This window comes from Gymnogyps californianus, chromosome 1 (genome assembly GCF_018139145.2).
Source record: "Gymnogyps californianus isolate 813 chromosome 1, ASM1813914v2, whole genome shotgun sequence".
NCBI classification, from domain to species: domain Eukaryota; kingdom Metazoa; phylum Chordata; class Aves; order Accipitriformes; family Cathartidae; genus Gymnogyps; species Gymnogyps californianus.
In genome coordinates, this window is record NC_059471.1 from 179,283,764 (window position 1) to 179,310,808 (window position 27,045).

Genomic DNA, 27,045 nt, shown 5'->3' on the forward strand with positions numbered 1-27,045 from the left:
GGCTCCAAGCGGTTCAGAGTCTAATGACACTCATTTACTCAAAAGTCCCTTTTTTATACCCCGTTGTCAGCAGAGGGCTGTTCGCCAGGTCAATCAATCACAGGAGGTCAGTACTTTGGCAGAAAACCCATTAATTTGCTCTCAGCATAACCGCTGGATTGTGCAAATAGTGGTGCCCAGTGGAGCTACTAAGGCACAGATAACCAGGGCACAGTCTAGACCAAACAGACATTTTACTAACAATCCTTAATGTCTTTTACATAAATATAATACATGGGGTGAGCTTGGCTCCCGTTAGCACGGGAAAGAGGCGGCAGTCCAAGGACTTGCCCGGTTCCCTCCGAGTAAGCTGCTTTTCAAGCTCGCTTTAGTGACAAGTGGCCCAGAAGTGTCCAACGCAGAGAAAGAGGACATAATATATAGCCATTTCCCTTTTACATGGAGACATTTCAGCAGGGCTGAGCAGACGGACCTTTGATAAGGTTGTGACGAGTCATCCCCTAACAATCGAAGTTTAATTCCCTATTTATGGGAGAGCTCCAGTCTAAATATTAATGTGATTGCCACCCCAAAAAAATCGGTCTTAAAAGTAAAAAACATGACAGGCTGCAACATACAGTAATAAACAGCCAGTGGTTTTGTACACATTTCAGCAAGACATTTGGAAGCGCTCGCTTGGATTTATTTTCCTGCGAGTTTTCCGAGGTTAGCGGTTCCCACCCCTGCCTGACACTTAGGTTCAAGTCAAGCTGGCAGAAAAATAATGGTGTCAAAAAGAGACTCTGATCTGACAGAGCGCAACCCCAAACCCATTAGCTGCCTGGGAGGAAGCTCAGCACTGAGCCTGCAATTTACTTATGAGACTTTTTGAATCTTTCCTCTGCATGAGAAAGTGTGGTGAGCAATTACATACTGCAGCCTAGCATACATTAAAGCTCAATTTGAATAATCAGCCATTTTTGTTCAAAAGACAAAGGATGCTGGGAAAAGAGCAATGACAATTTTTCCCCTGCAATACACCACTTATTTAAAATAAACTGCTCACCACATGAAGGTGAACTGGAACTAAGTAACCTCCTCAAAAGAGAGCAGATGTGTGACTGCGTAGCAAAGAGTGAATGTCCAGAACATGGAGGAGGCAGGAGTCATCATCCGCTCTAGCGACAATGTTCCAGTCAAGAAAAACAGCAGAAAAAAGCAAACACACAGCATTTGTGAGCAAAAAAGGGGTATAAATGCCTGTCACAGACTTTAAATAAATGTAAAGCAAATCATTATCAGCATATACTAAAGAAATTCTTAAAAATTGTTCCTTTAAGTCTCTTCCCTTGCTATGTCAGGCTGATTGAGGAGGGGCATGAGAGCCTTAAAATCAATGAATTTAGAGCTCTATTCATTAGTCCCCTGGATTTTGAAATACATGTTTTGCTTTTTCAAACTTACCTCCAAAATTGTGAGGGCTACACAAACTCAGCAAAGGCTGAGCCTAGTGTCATCACACGGCTGTGTGCAGAGCTTCGGATCTGAAAAAGCACCAGCATCTCTATTCTAATATTTTGTTTCAAAAAATAATAAAATCTCAAAAATGCAGCTTTTATATTGATGTCCATTTAATTGTGATTTTTTAAAAATTGTCTAGCTCTGAGCAGTGTTCCCCGTTTCTTCTGGACTCAGAGGTTTTACACAAGTTCTCAGCAAGCAACCACGTTTTCTGTCCTGCAGCCATCCCAGCCGTGGAGCTGCAGGAGCTGGGTGCTGGAAATGAGAACAGTGAGCAATAGATGTGGTCATTTGTGAACTTTCAGAAAGCAAAGGCATTCCTCAAGGAGCCTACACGCGCCACCTGACATGCAGCAGAGCAGATGTCATGCCCTCTGGTAGGGCATTGTCGCTTTGACAAGAGCAAGACGATGTCTGTGCTGAGCGCCTTTATCGCTTGAACTTTTCCTCAAATGCCACAAATGCTTTTGGGAAGTCATTAATGTTCACGTTGGAGGGCACTGGGATAACTTTGAAGACATGAAGTGGCTTTCAAAACACTGCCCTGGGTCTACTGAGAGGACTGCCTTTGCCTTGGAGCCTCCACTGCATCGCTGATTCTCAGAAAGATCAAGATGGTTCATTTTATTGCAAATGTAGCCCTTTATTATCCCACCACACGAAGGTTATTTTTTCCCAAATACTCTGATCTCACAGTGTGTCCCAAGCAGACATTCATTTAGCCAACAGAGGTACAAAATGCAGCAACAAAAGGTCATCGTGACTTTTTTTGATAAGCTGGAATAATGATTAAACTACAATGCAGAGGATCCCTAAGAAACAGTTGTCTGCAGCTTAAAAGTTTCATTAAGTAGAAATAATTCAAGCAGAAAAAATATATACATATCTGTGTCTATAGACGTAAGGTATATTGCAAAGTTATTTCTCTACATATGGACTATTAAGAAAAATATGCCTAAACTATATTATTAATACACTCTTACCTAGGCTTTTATGTTGTTCTGATCAGCCAGATATCTGAAGAGATTTGTCTAAGGGACGTGTCTTTGCCATGGATGTAAATTCATTATTATTTATGCCAAATGCATTTGTTTTTCCACATCTGTAGCCTACAGTGCCTTAATGGGGTGGGGAGCCTTGCCTTTACAAGGTGCCACAGCTGCTTAGAAATGGAAACAAATACAAAAACCTGCTGAGGGCCATGGGAATATTTTCTTAAAAGTCAGGTCACATTCCAGGGTAACTGCTTGGACAAGGACGCCCTGCGAAATCCAGGAATGACACGTTGCCCACAGTGGTCCTCTGACAGGGCGCGTAGTGTTAAAGCAAGTAAAGAAGCGGCTACTCTGAGATGCTCATTCAGTGTGAACTGGCTCTTGCTGCTGGGATGCCATGCCCAGCACATCCCGCCTTCTGTCATGAGAGAGAGTATTTTCAGCGCCTCTCTTCCACAGCCAGGCCACAGATGACTGCGACGTATCTTTGTTCTCCAGGCTTGATACTCTGCCCGGCTTCTCCATCCAAAACCTATTTTATGGCACTCAGGTCGCAGCACTCGCTGTTCTCCGTCCTGCTGCAATACTGGTTCCCAGATGCCCTCTCTGTTGTTCTCCTCCCCCAGGAAACCCTCCATACATTTCATAGCATCACTGCTGCATGGCACAGCCACTCATCTTGCAGGAAAAGACCAGTAAACATCCTATAGCCTATACTCAATTGAGAACTAAGAGCTGCTTTACATTTAAAAGCAAGTGGTAGTAGAGAGCTCTCTATTACCAGATTTAACTGGAGATCCAGAGGCCACCTTAACTGTTTGATACTGCCTTTTTCTCAATCTTCTGTTTGCTCTGCCTTTTGTTTTTCCAAGAATACGTGGCTCTCAGCAATCACGTATTTTGGTTGTGTAGCACCTAATGCCCAGAAGCCAACTGCAGATTATCTGAAGGAAGTATCCTCCCTAAATTACGGTAAGTGTGGAAAATGAGAGCAATGAGCTGTAGATATCAAAGTAGAGAGCCAGCTGCCAGAAAGGCTATTTCATCTTAAAACACTCTGCCAGCTTTCACACCCAAAGATCATGGTAGAGCCATGGCCAACACACAGCTAGGACAATCCCCAAGAAAGCTTAAAACAGCAGCAGCTCAAGAAGTCAAAGTACGCAGAGGTGCCGACACATAGGAAGGCTCCTCCTTGAAATCAGAGGTGCTCCTGGCCTGAATAGCAACGGGTCTTGATGAGAGAAGGAGGGGAACAGTTTACACTGTCACATCTAAATAGTCATAATTTTTAACGTTGTATTTATCTCGCTCATAACAAGTGAGAATCTTGATGGAATTAAATCCATAGCAGTTTCTTGGCAGGTTTTGGTACAGACACAAGAACTGCAGTAGCACGGTCGGAAGGCAGCCGGAGAACAGCCTTGGCAGGTTGTGATAGTGAGCGTATTAAACGGGGATTCAGACAAGAAGCAAAACATAATGTAATGAGAAAGGCCCTACGCAGTCAAGAGTGCCAGAGGCTATAGTAAACACCGTTAAATTAGGAACATAAATAGTAGAACAGCTCAAGATAGCAGTTTGCCAAGTATTTGTGTTAAAGCTTTAAGATAAGTACTGGGTGGCAAGTTACACTCTGAAATTATGTATTTGGCACCTTGCAAAGTAAATCCCTAAAAGTGCCACTCATCTGGAAAGTCAGTCAAGTCTTGACAGGTATTTTAAACAACAATTCGATTACATCCGACATTTCCGCTGAAAGTTTCATGAAAGCTAAACATCTGAGTTTAAAAATTTGGTCTTCTGTGGTGTTTACTTTCCCGAGCCAATCCCCGCAGCCAGCACCGGCTGCACAGACAGCACAGCCAGAGCGAGAGGTGAGGGGCTGGGGCATCGGGGCGACGGTTTGGGGCAAAATCAGCGACTCTTTACAGTGTGCAGGAAGAGGCAAGAAGGAATGTTTCCAGGGAGAGGCGAGTGGGAGCGTGGGCAAGAGAGAGAGACCTGCGCTCTGAGTCGTCCTGTCCGTAATCCCCGTCACCAAACACTCACTTGGTTATCAGAAACATTTCAGAGCCCTTGAGATTAATGCCTGGTGCCATGTAAACAGAGCCTTATATTGGGAAGACGGAGTTACCGGCAGGCCAGTGCACAGCAGGAGAAGACCAAGGCAGGCCCTTGTCCCTTGCAGTCCCGGCGATCCCCAAACAAAGAAAGTCCCGGGATGGGCAACAGTCTGAAAGCCATAGTTGCTTTTGTGCCCTCCAAAGAGTGCCAGAAGTACCTCCTGGAAGACCTAGAAGAGATGCCAGTGGATAAAATGGTGGATCTGAGCAGCAGGCAACTGAGGCGGCTGCCTCTGCACATTTGCTCTTTTAGGGAACTGGTCAAGCTGTACCTGAGCGACAACAACCTGAACCATCTGCCCCCCGAGCTGGAGCAGCTGCAAAACCTGCAGATCCTGGCGCTGGACTTCAACAACTTCAAAGCGCTGCCCCTAGTCGTGTGCACGCTGAAGCAGCTGTGCATCCTCTACCTGGGCAACAACAAGCTCTGCAGCCTGCCCCTCGAGCTCCGGCTCCTGCAGAACCTCAAGACCCTCTGGATCGAGTCCAACTGCCTGCAGTGCCTGCCCGAGGTGGTGTGCGAGCTCAGCCTGCTCAAGACCCTGCACGCCGGCTCCAACGCGCTGCGCACGCTCCCCACCCAGCTGCAGTGCCTGCAGGAGCTGCGCACCATCTGGCTGTCGGGCAACCTGCTGTCCGAGTTCCCCCCCGTGCTCCTGGACATGCCTTTTCTGGAGGTCATCGATGTGGATCGCAACTCCATCCGGTTCTTCCCCAGCCTGGCTCACCTCCCTGGCCTGAAGCTGGTGATCTACGACCACAACCCCTGCAGGAACGCACCCAAAGTGGCCAAAGGGGTGCGCAGGGTGGGGAGATGGTCAGAGGAGACCCCTGAACCCCGCAAGCGGTCCGGGGCGGTGATAGAAATCACGCTTGATGAGAAACCCTCGCCACCTCCTGCCACCAAGCCCGAGCCAGAAGCCGAGCCCTGCTGATGCTCAGCTGCCCACTCTGGCTAAGGTGGCAGCGCACTCCACCACCCAACCTCTACTTCTCCCTTGCTTGCTGGCGTCCAGGGAGCACCATGCTGCCTGGCTAGTCTTCAGGAGTAGGTGCACCAGCTTAGAGCTAGGCGACAGCAAAACTCTCTTGTACAGACACCCCCTTTTGTGCAGCACCCAGCACTCTCTCTAGAGCAAAGACTTCCTCCCTTTCCCCCTCCTCCCACGCGGGGACCACTCAGAGCTCGCAGTAGAGATGAAGACATGGTTTAGATGTTTTCCATGGGTGGATTGTACAGAGCACGTACAGACTCACTGCTCTTCACCCATGGGCTCGCTCTTCTCCCTTCCACCTTGCTGAGGTGTCCAAGCTCAGCTGGAAGCCACTGTTCAAGGTGATCACTGCTGAGAGTCACAGCTCTGAAGTAACCCACAGCATTTGTCTCAAATGACTTATCCGAAACGCAGCAACAGCTTGAAGGTTTCCCTGCCTGCCGCGTGGGAAGCGGTAGCGCAGCTCTGGCAGCGCTATCAAGGAAACAGCGCGTACGTACCAGCGAGCTCTCCTCTTACCGCTGCCGCCGCCTTCCTGGAAAATTTGCGACCGCTCTTGTTTTGTTATTGCCAAGCAGCATTTTAAATGATGGTGAGGAAAGCTAGAGGCTTTGCTGCTAGTTTTCATGTTACCGACACTGCTGCCTGTAAGGGCAGCTGTACACGCCAGGTTTTCATGCAGTAGCAAACAAGAAAATCAAAGCCCGACTAAAACGGAAAAGCCACGAGAGCTGCAAAGGTAAACTCGCATGCATAAAACCCAGGGCTGGGAGCCTGCTGCTACAGGCTTGCACAGAATTTGAAGCCGAGGCAAACTTTACTCAGTTGACTTCAGCTGGGTATTTCTCCAGCTTGCAACCTGGACCAGTTCAGATCCCCTTCAAAACGCACCGAGCTTTTTTTTAAAAGTATGTTCTGCTTTAACACGGAAAAGAAACTTGGCTGAAAATGACATTTTTAGCTTTTGATTCCATAGCACAGATCATTGACTTTGGTAAAAGACAGCTTTTTTAAAAAGGGTGGGGAGCCCTTGGTGGCACAGAACAGCCCCTTCCCTCTGCCTCACTCGTCAAGTGGAACCGTCGCACCAGCGCAGCCTGCAGAAGCGGCAGTTGACTTCCCAGAAAAGGTTTGATTCAATGCCAGTTCGTGACTGCTTAATGTCATTTACATGCTTGAAAAAATTATCTGGAAATATATAGACTCTGCTAGCACTTGCTGTCTTGTTAAATGAAGTCTGAATTTGGATCTGGCTGGCACCCATGTAGTGTGCTTACTGGTCATTAAATTAAATAAAGTGTACTAGCATCTTGCTGAGTTAAACCATCCTTCTTTGGAATTAACTGAATCCTCTCTTTCCACATTCTTTATCTAACCTTGTTCCAACGAACTGTTTCTTCCTACAAAATTATTCAGCAGGACAAGAATTTGGGGCTTTTTTAACATCCAAGTTCAACGTTTTATTTCCTGTGGAACAGACCTGGTACTTTATTTAACTGAGGGGGTGGGGAAGGAGGTGCTTTCACCTGCTTGTCAACGGCTTGTATTTAACACAGCACTCTCTACACAGTATTGTCACTTGTGGAGATCTGAAGAGAGTCTGAGTTTGGAGGAGCTTTCTGTAAGCAGATTCTCTTCATTTCAGGAAACCTAAGGGAGAAAAACGTTTGCACCGACACTTTCTTGATTTCAGATTAATCTTCCTGCTTTGGCAGCCTTCCCCCGGTGTTTGCCAAGGTGCTGCATTATACTTGCAAGGGCCAGAAGGGTCACAACGCCCAGCTGGTGCCTCTCTTCGGGCTCCCACGCGGACACCACCTCCACTTGTCTCTGCTTACAGTCGTCAAGAATCTGCGTGAAGACTGCTGCAGGCATCACGGACTTCTTTACGACCCGAGCATAAACAAACTAGTCCAATTAAGAAACACGTTGCCTTTGCAGCAGCTACTGGAATAGGAAAGAGAATATAAAGATAGGCTACGAAAGACATGAAAGGGGAGGAAAAAAGAAAAAAAAAGGGAATGCGATGCAGCCCGGCACATTTTCCACTAACTGCCCTCTATCGTAAGTGCTCGTGAAGTTGGCCCGAGTCCAGGACTTTATAGTCAAACACACAGACTGTTTGGTCCAGGATGTTGGTCTCTCTCTCCAGCTGCATCTTCCTCTTGACTCCCTTCAGCAGAACTCCTATCTACATAAAATTCGTGGCGTAAAAAGCTGTAAAATCCCTTAAGTTGTAGTTCTGGGCATTGACTGAGGTTCCTCTTCAGCTTTTTCTCTTCCTTTCGCCGTCAAAAAAATGAGTAATAGTCCAGTATCACTAGAAAAGGGTAACATCTAACTTCAGAGCCTATTTCTAGGATCCCAACTCAAAACCTACACAGCCAGGACTGGAATAAACCACTCACACTAAACGCATCAGGTCAACCCGAACCAGCAAGCTACAAAGGCTTGAGAGGTTATCCTTCGCACTTGAGAGGTTATCCTTGGCGCTGCCTGCCTGGTCACCGCCTGAAGCAACCGAGGACTGAGGATGTGCACCGCAGCTTTTCCACTGACACTGCCCTTCTTGGTTCTACACAAAGACAAATACAACTTTGATGAATCTGAGTTTATTTTCTTTTTTATTTCTGTGTATTTTAAGTGGAACCTGGAGAGGAACAGAAGGAATAGGGTTGTATAAAACCCCCGTTTTACTTGAAAGTGAATTCTTCCCCACAACACATATAAACTGAAATAAGTTAAAACCAACTGAAGCCAGTTATTTCATGCCATTGATGGAGATCTGCTCATCTCAAGCTTCTGTTCCACAGCCTCACGAAAACTAGATCATTAGAAAAAATTACTAGGTGAGATCTGGTCCACACATCCTCAGGTACTGAAGAAAATTTAACATGGGCGATGGTCTGGTACGCGTTTTCTGGGGAGAAAAAGAAAAATCAGAAAATTGCCCCCCACGCTGATGTCCACCAGCCTCCCCACCCACCCTTATTTTTAGTTTTTAGTTGGTATTTTGTGTTCAGTGCTAGCTTCATCTCACAGCACAAAAGGCAGTATCATCTCAAAGCTGATACACCACCTTTGACCACAGTAAAACAACTGTGATTCGCAAAACAGCGCAAACTACCTGGTAGCGGGCACGCGTGGGATAACCTGCCTACAAGTGGCATTTCTTCCCAAACTTTTTAACAAACATGTTTTTGTTTTAGCTGCAGATTCTACTTCAGAAGCAGCTGGGCGTTCCACTACAATTCTTGCCAAAAGAAAAAAAAGCAGCACGATCCCTTACATTTTGGTCAGCCACTTTTGCAGATGTTTTAGTACTATATACGGCACATGAGTAGCTGGTGACCTAAGATTAACTAGGCATTGCTCAGGCACACTAATTTAAGCGCACTGATGGCTCTAAAGGCCTGTTCATACTGCTAATGCAAAAAAATCATGTAACATGAACATCAGCATGTCAGATGTCAGTCTTCATTTCAAATAAAATATTTTTAGAACAAGACTCTTCTGCAGTTACTCTTCCACAGGAGGAGGTTACTCTATACCACTGTAACTGACCACACAGATACTCATATCATACCTTGGTGCTGCTTTAATAATGTCATCTACACGAAGAATCATTTCTGCTGCTTCAGCTGCACTCAGCAAAACTTGTCTCTTGACTTGGAAACTTTCTGTTACTCCCAAGACTGCCATGTCTCCAATGATACCCTCTTTCATATCTGGAAGAAGAGACAACAAGAGGTTGGTTGTTTTTTTTAACTTGGGGGGTTTTTTTAAGGGAATTACAAGAAGCTGACAGTATGGTAACTTAGCAGCTCAAATGAACCATACCGATAGTAAGGGAAGTATCAAATAAAGTCTTTCGCTTCAAGGCTCCTGATTTAAGCCTAACACGTTGCAATTACATACAAAAAATTAATGATGACAACTTTATACACTGGGAAGAGGAGACAAGATCCCAACAGGACTCTCAGCGCTATTTCCTTAGGTATATCAACTTCAGAGTTCTTCCCCACAACTTTATGGTTTTTTCGGGGGCCAGGAGGTGTTTGGTTGTGTTGGGTTTTTCTTTGTTTGTTTTTAAATCAATGCCTTTCTTTTTAAGCTTCATAGAACTAGACTCAACATAAGTAAGGAAAGTGGTTTTTACAGGTGGAAACCATCCCCTTCAGAAACAAAGCTTTTCACTCTATTGTGAAAAGCCTGGTAGAATGATAAAGGAATGTAACATTGTATGTCTACATTCTATGCAAAGCAAACAGAAATCAACGTACTCAGTTCTTCCAGCTGAATATATCAGTGATAAACAGATGTGACCAAGTTTAATAAACCTAATCGCCCTCCCAAACAGCAATCCAATAACAGAAGTAATATCAAGCCCCTTACCAAGTCCGTAAGTAGTCTTCCCTTCACTGTGAGCAGCTCTGAGCTGAGCAACCAAATCTGCACTGTCATAGCCAGCATTATCAGCTATTATTGTTGGGATCTAAGGGGATAAACACAGGTTGTTTTTAATTAATGCAGGGATTGATCCCTAGTAAACATGAAACATACTTTGATATTACTAGTTTACTATTCAGTTTCAAGAAGAGGAAGTTTCAAAAACATGGCAGATTACCTGTTACAGTGATCAGAAGACAGGGAAAAAGAAATTAAAAAACCCCAAAAAATCAAACTACCTGTCTAAGGATTTTGTTTAAGACCCTTATAAGAGAGTAGCTGAGAGGACAGAAGTGTGTTAGCAGATTTGCCAGTTCATTTCACAGGGACACAAAGAAATCTGTCTCTATCATTTCAGACTACAGCTGGAGAAATGGTTTCATTTTAAGAAGATAAGCTTGCTGGTAACCATTAACCACTAGATCATTCTGTTCACTGTTTAAGTGACAGCAGTGCAAATTGCACGTGCTGACTGAAGAGGTAATGCCAAGTCTTATCATGCTCTTTAATTTTCTTGGGAGAAATGTTTTCCTATGGTCTTTCGTTTCCTAAGAAAAGTTTTCCCTAATTTAAATTACAGGAAGGGAATTTTTCTCAAACTGACAGTCTGTTAGCACAATAACATTCTATAAACGTTTCTTGTGATACTCTTATTTCCCACTAAGATGCAATCTCCAATGCAAGTCTAGAAACTTCTAGATAGTACTAGAGCATGAATACAATCAAATAGCACTAGAGCATCAATGGAACAGAAGGGTTGCTCTTTTCTAAATCAGCTGCCAACTGAGTAAGCCAAGATTTTTATGTGCTATTTCTGCTGCACTTCTAACCTTGCAGGTAAGAGGAGCAAGAACCAATTAGAAGAGGGCTAGCATATGAACATTCAGAATTCTGTAACATGCAGAATTATTAACACGCCAATACTTTTTTCCTAAGAGACAAACCAGGAACTTTTCTCTCTTTGGTCATCCAAGATGTGTTGCTAAATTTCACTTTTTTACTTTTAGCAAACCAAAACTTTGAAAGAGAAGTAACTGTCTGATGTCAGAAGCTAGTAAACTTAGTGAAACTTTATGTCTATTAATCCAGCAATCTGATTAAACAAACTTACCATTCGTAAAGCCTTAGCAAAGGACTCCATTGCAACAGACTCTTTGCCAGGTGTTCTGATGGCAAGTTCTGCAACAGCATTAGCCATGAGCATCTCTGAACAACCTATTCATTGAAGACACACAGACATTTTATATCTGACTTGAACAGTAATACAAAATGTGTATCATGTACAAAGAATCTAATACTCACCTCCACCGTACACGGTTCTAGTGTCCTTCACGGTCTGGGCAAGAACACAGAGAGCATCATGCAAAGATCTCTCTGCTTCATCTAGAATCTGCTGTGTTGCTCCACGCAAAACTATGGTGCAAGCTTCACCTAAAAAGCGCAAATGCAAAAACATTAAAAAAACCAAACCAAAGACACAAAAAGAGGCTATCGCAAAGCATTTGTAACGGTTTTGCTATCACTGCAGTCAAGTTTTACATAGATTAATTTTAGGGAAAAAGAAAGCATGATGACATTTCACAGGTAGAATGAAATGATGTACACTACGCTCTTGCTTTTACCAATGAACTGTTCCACAACACCTAATTTAATAGAAAATGAATGTTATATCAAAACAACCCCTTGGAAACTTACAGTGTTGGCATTTACAATAACAAGCTCTCAAGTTCTTGACTTATGACATGTTGCTACTTTTCTTGTCAATTTAATCTCCCAAAGCAGAAATGCTGATTCCCATCCTTACAAATGTTTATGTTCATTTACATAACATTAAACATACACAATTTCAACCATGAACATACACCTTTGCAGGATTTTTACTGAAGAGCAAGGCTTTAATAAAAACGGTAACATGAATCATTACAAAATTCCTATGCCATCCTGGTAACTGAAGAGTGTTAGCAGAGGGTTAACACAAATGTTACAACATGCCATCAGTGGTAAAACACTTACCCATTGCCACTCCAGAGAAATGAATGAGTTTATCTTCTCCAATCATGACTTCTTCAATAAGCTTGCAGCTTCCTAGTTTTACTAGCTCAGGGTGATCAAAGGTTGATGCAATTTCACCACCTACAAACAACAGACCATGCAAAAGTCAAAGAGCTCACAATGAAAGCATCCATTCAGGCAAGGTCTAACCAAGGGGGGTGGGGGGAAGGGGAGATGAAAAAAAAATCATCTTCATAATTGCCCAAAAATAAATTTAAATTAACAATACTGATAAGCCAAATTTTTCCAATGTCAGCACATGGCACCAGAAACCTTCCACTGATGTTGACAAGTCCTTAAAACACCAATATTTTGTTTCCCATCACAAGAACTACAATAGAACTCAAAAGCATTACAGCTGTCTGGAGACTAAATGTTGATCTTTGCCAGTATTAAAATACCAATCTGTTTAAAGTTTTAATAGTATTTACTGATGAAGTATTTATAAAATATTAAATGAAGGCTGTTATGTTTTTAAACTTGAGCTTGTGCCAGTATTCATTTTGCCTGCCTGATGATGGCTGAGAAACCACTGGCCACCACTCTCCTGAATCATGAGTCTCATGCCATGTTGTAGCAGCAATATTGTGCACTACGTGTAAACTCCCATATTGTAAACAAAACAGATAGTACAAAGACCAAAACATCTCTGAACGGAATATTGTTCTAGTACTTTGCTCTTCCCATTAGAAAACCATTTACATGTATTCACTCCCAATGTATGCTCAATTATTCCACATTAGCTTGCAGCACTGCTGTAGTTGTAGTGGTACAAGGAAAGACAAGATCTGTAGTAGAGAGTTTGTGCTTACTAAAAGCTTGTCTATTTTTTTCAGCTATACTGTTTGATCCAGTGTGGTCTGATATGATCTGCTTGCTCTGCCTACAAAATTTGCTTTGAACATAAGCAATGCTCCTCAATCAAGCGTTTGCCTGTGTCAATCTGCCTACAGACAGTTATACAGAATTGCTACTTCAGTTTTGCTAAGCTAAACAAGTCAGTATCTTTTCCTTTCTCCCTGCAAAGCACATTCTCCACTCTCCTGATCACTTTCACAATCAAACTTTTTATGATGTTGCAGTTAACTATCTCTAACTTCAGAAACAAGAACCATCTGTAGCATTCCAGTTGTTTTGTTTTCATTAGTTACTAGAGTCACATTTACACTGACCACTACTAAAAATATCCAGGTTGTTCACGTTATTTGAGGTCCACCTCAAGTCAATGACTCAGGCCCACATTTTTAACAGAGAGAAGACTAAAGAGTCATCCTATTATTACAATCAAACAACAGCCATTTCTAACAAGATAGTATTAACTTCTTGATTCATCACCTTATTCTTCCTATTGCTAAGTTTCATCCTTTCCCTAGAAAACAAACATTTCAAAAGTTTATCAAGCATGGACTTAACTGAAAATATTTTTGAAATATGAAAGAAAATTACTAACTGGCACTAACTGGCTAAATTATATTCCACAGTTAGCATTGTGATCCTTTATTCACAGTTGCTACAGAAAAAAAAAAGTATGTTTAAGTCATTATGCAGGGAGGATTCAGAATCAAAACAGACATTTTACATGTGAAGTATAACATACTGAAGATATAAACTGAGTTACCTGCTTCTGAAAAAATACTGACAGTTATATAGCAGTTGATGAATCAACAAAGTAATTTCAAAGTTTCTTATGGGACCCCCAATTTCATAGGGTCCTCCATATATGCTTGTGTTTAAGTACTGTAAAATAAAGCTTATTTGGAGTACTTTTCACACTCACAGATTTGCTTAACAGTAAGAAGTACAAACTAGGTGATCAAGCATTAACATTTACTGAAGATCAAACAACGTGACCCTTCGAGTTTCATATGACAAGGTACTCTACGTACCTGTAACAAGAGCCAGACGTTCTACACCAGCAAAGTCTGCATGTTCAATAGCCATGACACCAGCAGCTCCAAAGAGCTGTTCCGGGTAGTTGTAGATCAACTGTCTACAATTAAAACACAGGCACATCTTCCCATTACACACAGAACAAACCTTTTAAAATACCAGAGTAACAAAGGACACCTGATTCTCAGTAGCACGGACATGTGACAAGATTTCTGAAAGCAACAAAAGCAGTCAATATGTGAGGCACCTGCCACACAGAATGTTACACAACACAGAAGCAAATGCAGTGACAAGAAAACACACAAAGCTAAAAAAAAAAAGTAAAAAATTCAAACTATTATAGCTCTTTCAAACACCCTTCCCCTGAAGACTCACTATCAATGCACAGGGACCCATATGCTTTAAATTCCAAGTCCTTTGATCCTAAGTGCCTGCGGGGCACTTAACTGCCTATTCTAGCAGAGTGCACTAGAACAACGTGTGAAGTAACATCCTTAATTCCTTCACCAATACAAAATCCAAACAATAGACAACTCTATAGGAACAATAAATGGCCAGTCTTGTAATGTATACAAATAGCAGACCACAGAGAAGAATATGTGCTCCCTTATTAATACGTATCCCACTCTCTCTAGAATGAAGTGGTCATCTAAAGCTGAATGGTCAATGACTATTCAGGAGTGCTAGGCCAAATTATTTTTCCCTTCCAAATTAAGAGATTGAGTGTTGTAGAGATTCAGCAGGAGCTGGGAGATGCCACCTCTGTCAAAAAAGACGTTTCTAATCTATCTTGAAAAGAGACAATTGGCGCTGCTGGGTATGTGCAGAGAAGATTCTTCCTACTCTGGATCCGTATAGCCTTGACCCCTGTCAAGCATCTCCTCAGTGGTATTTCACTGGGTAACACAGTATCAGATGTGAAGTGGATCTACAGTATGCCTGTAAGCAGAAGTCAATTTTATCAGGGAATAAATCTGAAAGTCAAGAGTCAATCTAACTGGAACACCACTAGCCTGGTTACAGTGACTGACTGCTACCTGAACTTCCTTAGGGCAACAACCTGCATTACAAGCATACTGGATAGCAGCAATGGAGAAGGATTTTTTTTTTTTGCGTACTTCAAAGGATTCTTCCATCAATTTGCCAACGGGACTCCTGACTCTAGGACTCTGTACCACGTCCACTGGACAGAGTACTCATTTTGCCTACACTAGAACGTATGTGAAACACGACATAGATGGAGGGACTATGAGATTCATCAGTCTGTCAGTGGTTCTCACAGATGTTTAACACAAACTTTGAAGGTGAGTTATAAGATGCACTATGTCCTGAAAGAGTAAATCTTTGCTACTGTGGAAAACAGTGCCACTCTTACAACTCCTATCCTTTGGTGTAGTACTAGCTAATCAGCTTCCTAGCAGACTGTGTGATGCGCTGAACCATCAGGTGTCAAGCTGCTCATACATACGGCAGTTTCACTCAAATGAGAATTACTGAAAGGCAGAAGCATTTTTCATCATTAAAAAACGGAATGCTTTTTCTGCACTGTGATAGTTTAAGATAGAAGCGCACTGCTAACAAAAATAAGTAACCTAGATTGTGACATCTCTTAAATGAAAATGGTTCTTTCATACCTTCAAAGACGTGTATAAAAGGCTCATGACACAGAGGCCTTTCAAACACTCTTGAATCTGGAGCAGTACTCCAGCACCAGCATTTTAATGCAGGAAAAAGCATAGCTGGTTCAATCCGAACTAAATGCACTCAGCAGCACAGACTCTTTCAGCACCGATTTCCCCCAAAAGGGGGAATATGGATATGGACAATGCTGCTGGTATTCATAACTAAATAAATCTGTCAGTATAAAAGCACAGTGACATTGCTTCAATTGGACTGAAATATGGATCCCTCATTAAGTAACATCACTTCTTCCTCTTTAAAATAAAAAAAAGAGGGGGCGAGGGGGGTATGGTGCACAAGGGGAAGCACAGAAAAAAAACACTGGCCTCACTGAAGCGAATAAATTAAACACTAGGTAGGATCATCTAATTTTACAGATACAAGCATAACGTTCTTCACACTCACAACATTAAAATCTTGCTACTTTCTAACTGCATTATAAACTCTACCCCTTTTCCCAGAAAATACATACCTGTTAATAAAGCAGTTTATTCCATGCTTAAGAATACGCTCTACCTTCTCCTTCATTTTTTCTTTTTCTGCCTGTTCTATTTCTGCTACTTTTGCTGTAGAGTCCACTCTAACGCGAGAGCCAAAAATCTAAATCAAAGAAAACAAAGAGTTCAGTCTAAAAAGGAATTCCATTTACAAAAACATCGTTTCACAACAGTAGTTCTGTCACATACCTTTATCTTGTCTGTATCCATACCAGTATTTGCAATAAGAATCTTTGCATTTTCAATTCTTTTTGGCTGATTTACACCAATCTTCTTGTCAAGTAAAAAGCCTGTAGTAACAGAAAGGTGTTGTAAGACTTCGTATTAAAAAAGGAGAACAACCCATTTACATTATTACAAAACCCCCTATATTTATTATTCAATTTAATAATAACATAGCAAAGTTTCCTAGAACAAATTTGTATAGAGATGTGTAACTTTTAACAGCTTCATTTCTCAAGCGCACTTAAAGCCGACATACAAAGACTTACCTTCATCTAAGTAGGAATCAGCCAAACTTCCACCAAGTTTCTTAATGACATGGATAGCCTCCAAATTACCAGAACCTTTCAACCTAAGAACAGCTTCTACAGCTAGTTTGACAAAGTGATCTTTATGATGAGTAAGTAATTTTGATGAAAGAGTCGTTCCCGCAATGTTCATCAAGTCTTCACGGAACTTCACTTCATCATCACTAAAATAAAGTCAGTACAGTTAAAGCAGAAAGTCTGAAAGCTTTAACTATCATTAACCTACCACTGTGAGTCTCTCCCCACTTCTTCTAGCCTGTATCTATGTGTACCATGTTCCATTTTGAGGAATGCTACACAGAATCCCTCCAGCATCCCAGAATACAACCTTCTATTTGAAATACAAGTTCAATTAGGAGAACCTTTGCATTCAGCTTTAGAAAGCCTATGCTCTCAAGATGTTGGGTAAAGAAAATAGCCACATTTAAAAACAGAGTATGAAATCTGAAATAACAGCTCAGATTTTTGTTCTAGGGAGCAATTTATTGCTCATATTTTGTTTCTGCACATCATAAGTAATTTTAAATAATTTCATAAAGCTTCTGTAGTTCATCTAAAGAAAATGCAGTCTTTTTTTTCTTAACTGTTAAAATTCATAAATTCAGCCTTTACACTACTTAAAAGACAGCGAAGAATTTCCCAATGGTATATAATTCTCACTGATGTTTTAATCTTGACAGGTTTATAAAAAGTTACAGCAAATGTACATTACTAACCCATGATCCACAGCTGCTTTCAAAAGTGCCTCTCTTGAAGCTTTTGTGGCTGCTCTCCAGCCTGCAATGATGGTCTGAGGATGAATCTTCTTTGAAATCAGTAATTCTGCCTCCTATTTAAATGAAATTAATTATTAGTTTTTTCCCCAAGGTACATTTACACTAACTAGGAAAGACACTTCCAAGTAATCAGAAAATTCTGAATGGCAGTAAAAGCCAGAGAGCCATAACAATGAAATTAAAGTCACCCTACTGGCAGCTTTTTTCTCCGATCTAGGCAAATATGATTTGCCCTTGGAATATCGTCAAGAAATTTTGTTTAATTAACAAAAAAAAATCCTAACTCTAACATGAATAGCAACCAGACATATACTTCAAAATAGCAATCCTTCAATTCATGTTTGAGATCAGTTTCCTGTTCACTTAGAGCTGCAAATTAAAGTGTAGTTGGAAAAAAAAAAAAATCTCCAAACTCCCTTTTTGCGAGGAACTTGGCAAGCTGATGGATCATTTCTCAGATGCTCTTGATCACAGTTCCTGCATCTGAGATGATCAGACTTACTGATACAGCTCTGCTAACAAGGGTTCCTCACTTCTGAAGTCTCTTTCATAGTAATTTCAGATCTAGAGTTTGGCAGTGTAAACTCTGTATGCAGAATTTAAAGGAACAGTTTGAATTCAGGTCTTGTGAACATAAGAACAGAATTTAACATGCCTTGCTTTTTTTCTCATTAATGTTATGAAAAGGATTTCAGAGGACCAAACCTCACAACTAAGCAGTGCTGCACGCTGCCCAGTGCAACATCCAGGAAGTGACCTGTGACAGAGTGATACTTCTCTGTTTCACTTGCACAATGAAATAAGAGAAAATAATTTTCTAAAATGTACCAAATTAAAATACTTGTGAATTTATAAATAATAAAATAAGCTTAAAATTTAAAAAAAAAAAAAAAAAAAATCAATGACAATATCTAAGGGGGTTTTTTTCCTATCAATTTCAACAGCAACGGAGAAAGGTATCCCTATACTTTGGGAGCCCTCTTCATGAACATCAAATAACACATCCCCTATTGATATCACAGGAGTACATTGCCAAATAAAAACACATCTGAAAAACTGTAATACGTCACCCTCAGTAATTCAGCTGCCAACACTGTGACAGACGTAGTTCCATCACCAACTTCATCATCTTGAACCTTTGACATATCTAAAGAAAGAAGCTGCTGCGTTAATGTTTTGATTCAAAACACCATGCTCACCCATACCAGCTTCACATACAAATATTTTTATCTCACATTAGTTTGGAGAAGAAAAAAGAATCCTACTCCTCAATAGTTTAAAGAGGTCACTCTTTAAGTCACAGAAAAACCTGAGATGCAAATCAAATTCAACATCCTTCAAATTCCTGCTCTTCATTTGCAACCTAGACACCAGTTCCAGTCTGGCAACAGTCAAGAGCTACTCCTCTCTCCCCTCATTCCTAACGATGGTCATCAAAAGGAAGTGGGGCCGGACAGAAGCTCTAAGCTCTATACACAGGATCACAGAATATAATAACCAAGTACGCCCCATGAACTGTTGATAAACAAGGACCCAGCAAACACCAATCATCAAGAAACTTGACACCAAATTGTTCAGGGTCCTGCTTGTCACTAGAACTGGACCATTTGCACACTAAGAAAGTTGATCACAAAGGTAAACTCTGTCCAGAGTACAATGTTGCCTAAGTGATAAAAAGAGGTTTAAGTCAGGGAGAATCAGAGAGAACCTCTGTAACCCAGTAGACTTCTGTTCCAAATATTCCCAGTGAAAAAAAGAGGGTCAAAAGACAGCTATGTGCCCTTTTTGATTCCTGGGACAAACCAGGGTTGAGAGAAAATGAGGAGACACCAGAACAGTTTTGCAAGAGCAGCATATACCTCAATTTTATTTTTGCAGAGCTCCACAACTCCTGCAACACCATGGCCTCCTTCAGGAATTCTGCTCCCCCTCCCTTCAATTTTTCACATTATTTGAAGCCTACTTTTCTAAGAACAAATAAAAACTACATAATAAAGTTACAAATGAAGAAATGCCAAGTACTCCAATGACAAGCTGTTAAAAACTCACCAACCAAGACCTTGGCAGCTGGGTTGTCAACTCCAATAGCTTTCAGGATGGTTGCACCATCATTGGTAACTGTTACCGTGCTATCTCTTCCAGTACTTAAAAGAATCTTGTCCTACAAGATACAAGATTTAGAATACTGCTTGAAAACATACTGTAACTATTAAAACTAAATTAACAGGTATGACCACTGAGAACTTGCAGCTGTCTTACCATGCCTTTAGGCCCCAGAGTACTCTTGACCAGGTCACCGATAGCAATGGCACCAACAAAGGATGACTGAAATGAAAGCAAATATACCTTAGAAATGGATTTATTTCTACTTTAACACAAGAAGTAGATTCTAGTCCATAACTTCCGACATCTTAATCCAACCCTTCCACAGCCACACTCCTTTCAGCAGAGTCTGGGTCCAAATTTCTTAACTGCTACATTTTGATAACCAGATCAAATATACTTAATTCTCACAGAAGCCATAAAAGCCTGTCTCACAGCCAGAAGAAACGCCTTCCAACGAACATCAATCTTCTGAGCTAAGGTACTTAAGTTTCTGAATACTTACGAGGAGTTTCTCTAACTGTTAGTATAAACAACACTCCTCCTACCTTCTGTTCACAGACATGCAACAAGAAAAACCAATGAGACAGATGAAGTTCCACATCACCATAAACTGGAAGTACATTTAACAGTAGAAAAGACAAAGTTTAATTACCCCAAGTATTACCAGTTTCTTAGAGAATTAAACTTACCAACCGAGCTGTTTCAGCCTTTTCTTCATCTGCACCTGCCTTGAAAATGTTCACAGGAGCAAGGGAAATGGATGCCTAAAACAGAGTTAACATAAGCATATTCCCTTAGCTTTAATAAAACAATGCATTTTAAAAACAAATCCCTGACACTAACAACCTAAACAATGTTTTTATTATTAAAATTATCTCTTCGTATACCCCATTTGGTTTTGATAAGTACTTTCAAAATAAATTCACCTTGATTCTTTCTTAAAAAATCTATCTTGCAATCTCTTCATCACGTGAAGAGATTACAAGATAGACTGCAATGTACTCCAGGAGACTGCACACCATATCCTCTGATAAGACCTATGAGCCTGAAAGGCCGTTACCAGTACCTTACTTTATGGCAACGTCTGTGTTGCTGGTCTGTGTTACTGGTCTGCGTGGCTAACCATCAGATTCAGACAACTCAAAGATAGGTACAACCAGCAGAACCTAAAAAATCCAGTTACTGAGCACGCTGAGGCTTTAATATTTTGATACTTGTGTTGAACTCTAATTTTTTTTTTTGCATTATTAATTATATCAGTAATGAAAACATGCCGTTAAAGACTAATACTTCCAAAGAACTCAAGGCCTTAAATGAATTAGGATCAAATCCCAAAAGAACAAATGCATCAACCCTCTTAAGAGAGTTCCGTGACTTTTTACTTTGCCGCGTGATCACCACACAGTTTTTCTACCAGTTTCGTGTCCATTCCATCATCGCTTTGACAAGAAAAATCAAAAGGGTGCAGTAGGAGACGCCACACAGCGCCAGGGCAGCTCTCAGTAGGTCATCGAGAGCGGCCTCTCACGCTCGGGGACTCGGCGCTGCCTCTCCAGATCTTCTTGGAGACGAGGGGAGGGAAGAACCGGCCTCCCGCCCGCCTCCAGCACGTCAGCCATACCGCGGGAGCCCGGCACGGGCGGGCCGAGACAGCCTCCCCTGCGAGGCGGGGGGTTGGAGCGGGAAGAGAGCCCACCGCGGGACCGGGAACCGCCCGGGCCCCCCCGCTGCAGGCTCGGCCGGTCCCACACAACGGCTCGGCCCGGCCCGGCCGCGCCCTGACAGACCCTCCTCGCGCGCGCTCTAGAACCTTCCAGGCCCAACACGCCTCCTTCCCCACCCCCGCCCCCCAGCCGCGCGCGGGGCAGGGCGCGAGGCCGCCCCCACGCGAGCGCTGCAACCGCCGCCGGACAAAGCGCGGGGGGAGGGGCGCGACCGCCAGGCCCTCGCACGCGTGTCTACGGGGAGCGCGGCCGCCGCCCCGCCCTGCAGCACCCCACCCTCCCCCCGGGCCAAAACGCCGCCACGCTGCGGGCACCGCAGGCCGCCGCCCCGCCGCTCACCATGATGCCGGTGCTGCTGCCGCCGCCGCCGCCGGGATCCCACCAACCGCCTTCCCCCCAGAGAACCAGCGCGCGGCTCCGCAGTCTCCCACGAGCTCCTGGCGGAACTGGCGTCAGAGGAGCCACCGCTTCCGGCGGCGCGCGGCATTCTGGGAGCCGTAGTCCGTCCCTCAGGAGGAGGCGGCGCTCTGCTCCGGAACAGAAGATGGGGCGCAGCTTTTGCCGCGGGCGGCCCTGGCGCGGCTCTGCCCCGGGCCCGGTTCCCTTACCGGCTGTGCGCGGCAGGCACAGCCCTGGTGCAGGAACTTACTTTTTTTTTTTAATGAGGTATGTGATTTGGAGGCCTGATGCCTCTTCCCCCGTTCTGTGTAACGCCAGCCTCTTGTACGGCAGCACCTGACTTGGGTTTGCCCCGCAGCACACCACAACACACCAACTGTTCTCCGAAGAGATGCCATCTAGGCACTTACAAAGTTACTTCTGCCTCAGCAAAGGAGCTTGCAGTTGCCTTAGTTTAATTTCATCATATGCCTGGAGGTCAGTTCTCAAACCGGTCAAAACTATTCTATATTACCACTCCTGGCCTCCAGTGCGCTTGCCAGACCATCGCAGGTATCTGCTATTACATCATCCACGTCACCAATTAAAAGCAGTGAACAGGAGATATTCTGGCACAATCCCGCTCAATACACTCTTCATTTCAATATTAAAAAATTGGTAACTATTCTCTTGGCAGCTCTGCAGATGTGTGAGACCACATCCAAGCTTTGTTCTGTTGCTGTTTCTCCTCCACGCAAAAAGCCTGTCAGTTACCTGGTCATATTAAAAAAGAGTGAATTGGTTTGTATGACTTGTTCTTCAAGGATTAATTCCAGCTGGTATTCCTCTTCTTGTTGCCAGATACAAATCTCTTGGGACATATGCAAAGCTGTTTGTTCTAGATTCAAACTGGCCAAAGACCGGTATCTATCCCAATTGAGACAGCAAAAAAGAACATGACTAAAACTCTGCCAACTTTCACATCTATCTCTGGTTTTAAGTGTGTCGATACCTGGTTAGTATTTTTCTTGAGTTCTTTGGGCTTTTTGCTGTGTTTTCTTCAGAGCGTTAGATATGTTTTTCCCCCTATGTTCTGAAAACTGGAGTACTAACTGAATTTTAACATCTTCAGTTTTCCTCATAGTTATGTAGAAAAGTGTCTTAATTTTTGGCTAGGGCTAATAACCCAACTAAAACAATGTTAACTATTTTTATCTCAGAATTAAAGCATTAATTCACATTTGCTGCTACTGTGGTGTGAGCTGGGGGAAAAAAAGATTTTGAAGTGCCTCGGACAATTAGGGGAGTTATGGCCTTTGGAAGATCAAATGCTCATAGAAAAACTTACTACAGAGAATTTGTAAGTTTGGTTTAAGGGGCTTTTGACTACTGCTAAGCTATGATTTATAATGTGTAAAAGTAGTGACACCCGAATAGGAAGAGCCCAGCACTAGTTCTGGGTTCCTGCCTCTCGCTTCCAGCTGTGCGGTGTCCTCGCCTCTGTTGTGCCGACGGCAGTTTGTAAGGTCACATTGTGAGTAAGTGAAGGAAAAAAGAAAAAGTGCCTCATTTAAATATTTTCATAAATGCATATGCTTTGTAATTCACCTCGTCTCTTGAGCATGCTTCAGTCCCAAAGACCATCTGACAAGTCAGACAGCTCAGAGCAAAGCACAGGCTTGGTTGCTCAGGGATGAATTCTCAATGAGACCTCTACATGTCTCTGTACCTACTGACGGTGCTTTAATTCAGATCGAGACCTTCTGTTTACAGCTGAGCTATTAATGATGTAGGAGTAATAGAGCAGCAACTGTTCCCTGGTTTCTCCAGGACAAATAATTCAGGCACCAATCACAGTATCTAGTTTGAGGCTTAACTTCAGTCAAACCAGTCACTTAAGCCTCTAAGCAGGTAGGAATTTGAGGAAGGAAGGAAGACTCTTCACAAAATCCAACCCTTCAGGTGCTCCCAACTGAAGACTAACGGATGTATTATTGTGATTTATATACAGGGATTTTGCCAAGGTCAGTTTATATAATTACTGGAAATGCTAGTACCAGGTATATATGGCTTCAAGGTCGGCTCTTTAATGCTTGGTTGTTTAATGCCACCTACTTGGATCCAGCTTCAAAATTTTATTTCAGAACAAAGCATCATGATGTCAAGAATGCAAGGCATATGCGTATTTTAATTGGAATCACTTGTATCAGTTGCATGATGTTTTAGTTATAATATTGCTAGCAATTAATTAACTGCATATATTTTAACTACTGTCACATCAGAACAGGTGCACTCAAGCATTTTGACAAACATTACTGGAAAGCCTTCTATTTGAAATGAAGGTACAAAGAACCAAAGTTTCTACGGAACTCTGTATCGTGGTAGTATGGAAACATGAAGCATGATGGACTGCCAAGCAGCCATTCCTGTTAGGAAAGCTGCAAAGCTGTTGGCCAGGGATATGAAAAGCTTCTTGAGAACTGAGTTTTCAGACATATAAATTATCTAACCAACATAATGCAAGGACCACTTAATGTTGTTTCTTAAGAGTTTCTGAAAACAAAGCATCTCCTTAAAACGGTGGCTTGGGAGGGAGAGAAGAGGAAATACTGAATTTTGACAAACCACCACCAGATTTTATAGTCTCCAAAAGAAAGCGAAAAGGCCATCTGGACAGGACTTCAACCTTATATTTTCTTATTACTTTCTTTCTGAATTTATCAGTACTATGCTAATGAAGTCCATTTGGGTTTTGTGAAATCTTAGTCATTTAATAACTAGGAAAGGAGCACATTCAAATTGCTGGCATGTGATTAACTAGCCAGTAGTTGATAGCAGCAGTACTACCACAACAAAAAAAATTCTAAGTTTACCTACATGAGAAAGATGTGACAGAACACTAGCAGAAATGAAACAAAAGCTTGGAGAAAAATTTACAGACTCCAGGTCATCATGTTCTGATTTTGGTTTTTTACCACAGAGTAATGGGTGGAATACGGGTGGTGGGGTGGGGTGGGTGGGAATAGACAGGTACCTAAAGCAACGATTTAAAGAAAAGTAAAAAAGGTTTTACTAATGAAATACAATACAGCAACAATAACACTGGGAAATACTGAAGTAACCCACAGACGATTTTCAATGTAAAATCAATAGTTTATTGCCATGCTACAATTTTTTTTTTTTCCAAATGAAGTTGGCACTGTTAAAGGGGAAAAATGTTGTTGTAATACATAATACATTTTTTAAAAAGGCGCATTTGGTAAGCTTTCTCAATAATGACAGCTTAAAACAAGTGAGATTAATTTTTTTTTAAGATTAATGTGGAATGGCATAAAAATACACTCTGCATAGTATAATATCACTTTTTTCATAAAAGAAATACGGAATGTTTGTAAAAACAAATTCATTGACCAGGGCAAATTAATTGCAATTTTATAAACAATTTGGCAATGGTACTCCCACTATTTAGACTTTTTTATATAAAAGAAATAAAAATCTAGAAAGCTACCTTTATACAAAGTTGCTATATTTATGCCTTTAAGTAGGAAAAAACATTTTATAATGCAAATTAGGACATACAATAATCTTACAATATCATACAATGTAATGACAAGAAAGGAACATACAACATAAGATTTTGGCCTTTGTAGAAATGTCTATTTCTGCATTTAATAAATGCATTTGTGGCACACTGGTGACTATTGTTACTACTACCAGTCAGCTTTCATGCTAGCGCGGTATTCAGCTGTACTGTAATGGCAGGTCTGCAGTTTAGTTAAAACACAGACTGTTTTTTCAGGAGACGAAAGGTGATGCTGCAATGAAGCGAGATGTGAAGAAGGCAACGTGCCTGCTGGTTGAGACATCTGTATTGTGGGACACCTTACAACACTCTTTCCTTTCATACCAGAGCATTTCTTATACATTCAGTTATTAAGTACCAAAGTCTTACAAGTGAGAACATCTGTGTTCGAGATTTGGCAAAATTTCAGGGAAAATACAAAGTTAGTACCAAATATATAATATATTATATATAAAATGTGGGTGTATGATATACACACATATTCTAATGCAAAAAAACTGCATTAATATGGAGTTAAATTTGCTGACATCCATTCCTAAGTAACATAACCATTAAAAAACAGGTGTAATCCTGATCTTTCACACACTTTAGAATCACTTCCTCTTTCATACATGTTAAAGCAATATATATGCAAGTATGACTAAGAAATCAAAATTCACATAATAATCTGAACTCTGACCACAACAAATAGGATTTTTTTTTTCAGTACATGTAATTAAATATATTTATATTTTTACAGTATTTTTAGACCATTCCTGAAGAACTTGACCAACCAGGTCCTCAGGTGTAACAGAGCTGTTACGTCAGCAGAACTTGATCTTGTAGGAACACATCCAGAGGCCCTTGAAGTCAACACGAATCATTCGTTTGGCTTCAAAAGATGCTGCATGAGGCCCGAACAAGCTCCGGAAGGATCACCCTGCTAACAAGGAAGATTCCCTGATGACATCAAAGCTCCTACCTCAGACTTCCTTTCTTACTGCCAAAAGGGAAGGACTGGAGCAACGGACACACGGACTCTGGGCTCTGTGGGTTGTTGGCAGGTGGCGTTGGGAATGACTGTGTACAACACAGCCCCAGCACCAGGGAGTGGCAAGGTGAGCTTCACAGCACCTTTTGTACTGAGGCTTCTCGTGGAAAGCAGAGGAGCTGCTCCTCCATGCTCATCGCTTGGCAATTCGGTCACCACGGGTCTCAGACGTGAGCTGTGGCTGGGACCCCAAGGCATTAAGTACTTTGCAGACACAGAGGAAGACAGTCCCTGTTCTGAAGGGCTCGAGCCTATTTCTTAATCATATTTTTTACATAATCTCCTTTGTATATACACATATTTGCTACATAAAATAGAATTACACCAATGTAATGGATATAGCAGAAAACGTTGTCACAATATATGTATATTACCACACTAAATAATTACTAAAACTGCAAGAAAAATTTCAAAATGCCCTTTGTAATATATAAAAATATAGAAATGTCCAACACTTGTTTCATCAACTTTAAAGGTAACTTTATCTCTCATATTCTATTTCTATCTGTACACCTACATATTTCCAAACAAAATACTGCGTTAATCTGGAGTAAACACCGTGTTAGGATAACATCCTCATAAGACATCTGACAGACTTAGTCACATACCTTACAGCACAGTATCACAAGAAATAATGTATACGTGGTCAGAGTTAGAGCTGCTAAGTTGTTTTTTTTTTTTTCTTATTCACTTATCTTGTCCAAAAGAGGAAGCAATTCCTAAAGACTGTGAAA

General features: G+C 41.8%; 2 protein-coding genes across 2 annotated transcripts; one reads left to right on the plus strand and one right to left on the minus strand.

The window, feature by feature from the left end:
* Positions 1 to 4,719: 4,719 nt before the first annotated feature.
* LRRC10 (leucine rich repeat containing 10) lies at positions 4,720 to 5,556 on the plus strand. Its single transcript, XM_050915168.1, has one exon. It carries the CDS (start codon positions 4,720 to 4,722, stop codon positions 5,554 to 5,556), a length of 837 nt encoding a protein of 278 aa, XP_050771125.1.
* A 2,665-nt stretch (positions 5,557 to 8,221) lies between these two features.
* On the minus strand, positions 8,222 to 21,712 carry CCT2 (chaperonin containing TCP1 subunit 2). Its single transcript, XM_050896770.1, has 16 exons — positions 21,660 to 21,712; positions 20,286 to 20,360; positions 19,750 to 19,815; positions 19,540 to 19,651; positions 18,561 to 18,637; positions 17,431 to 17,543; positions 16,676 to 16,878; positions 16,374 to 16,474; positions 16,160 to 16,287; positions 14,004 to 14,107; positions 12,079 to 12,198; positions 11,368 to 11,496; positions 11,177 to 11,280; positions 10,012 to 10,111; positions 9,203 to 9,344; positions 8,222 to 8,536 (listed from the first exon to the last, which is right to left on the minus strand). Exons 1-16 carry the CDS (start codon positions 21,660 to 21,662, stop codon positions 8,506 to 8,508), a joined length of 1,608 nt encoding a protein of 535 aa, XP_050752727.1. The 5' UTR covers positions 21,663 to 21,712; the 3' UTR covers positions 8,222 to 8,505.
* Positions 21,713 to 27,045: the final 5,333 nt, after the last annotated feature.

Coding starts and splice junctions, on each gene's coding strand:
- CCT2 (XM_050896770.1), bottom strand. Junction 19,652..19,749: donor CTCTGGGGCCTAAAGGCATG/GTAAGACAGCTG, acceptor TGTATCTTGTAG/GACAAGATTCTTTTAAGTAC. Junction 8,537..9,202: donor ATTATTAAAGCAGCACCAAG/GTATGATATGAG, acceptor TTTTCTCCCCAG/AAAACGCGTACCAGACCATC.
- LRRC10 (XM_050915168.1), top strand. CDS start 4,720: ATGGGCAACAGTCTGAAAGCCATAGTTGCTTTTGTGCCCTCCAAAGAG.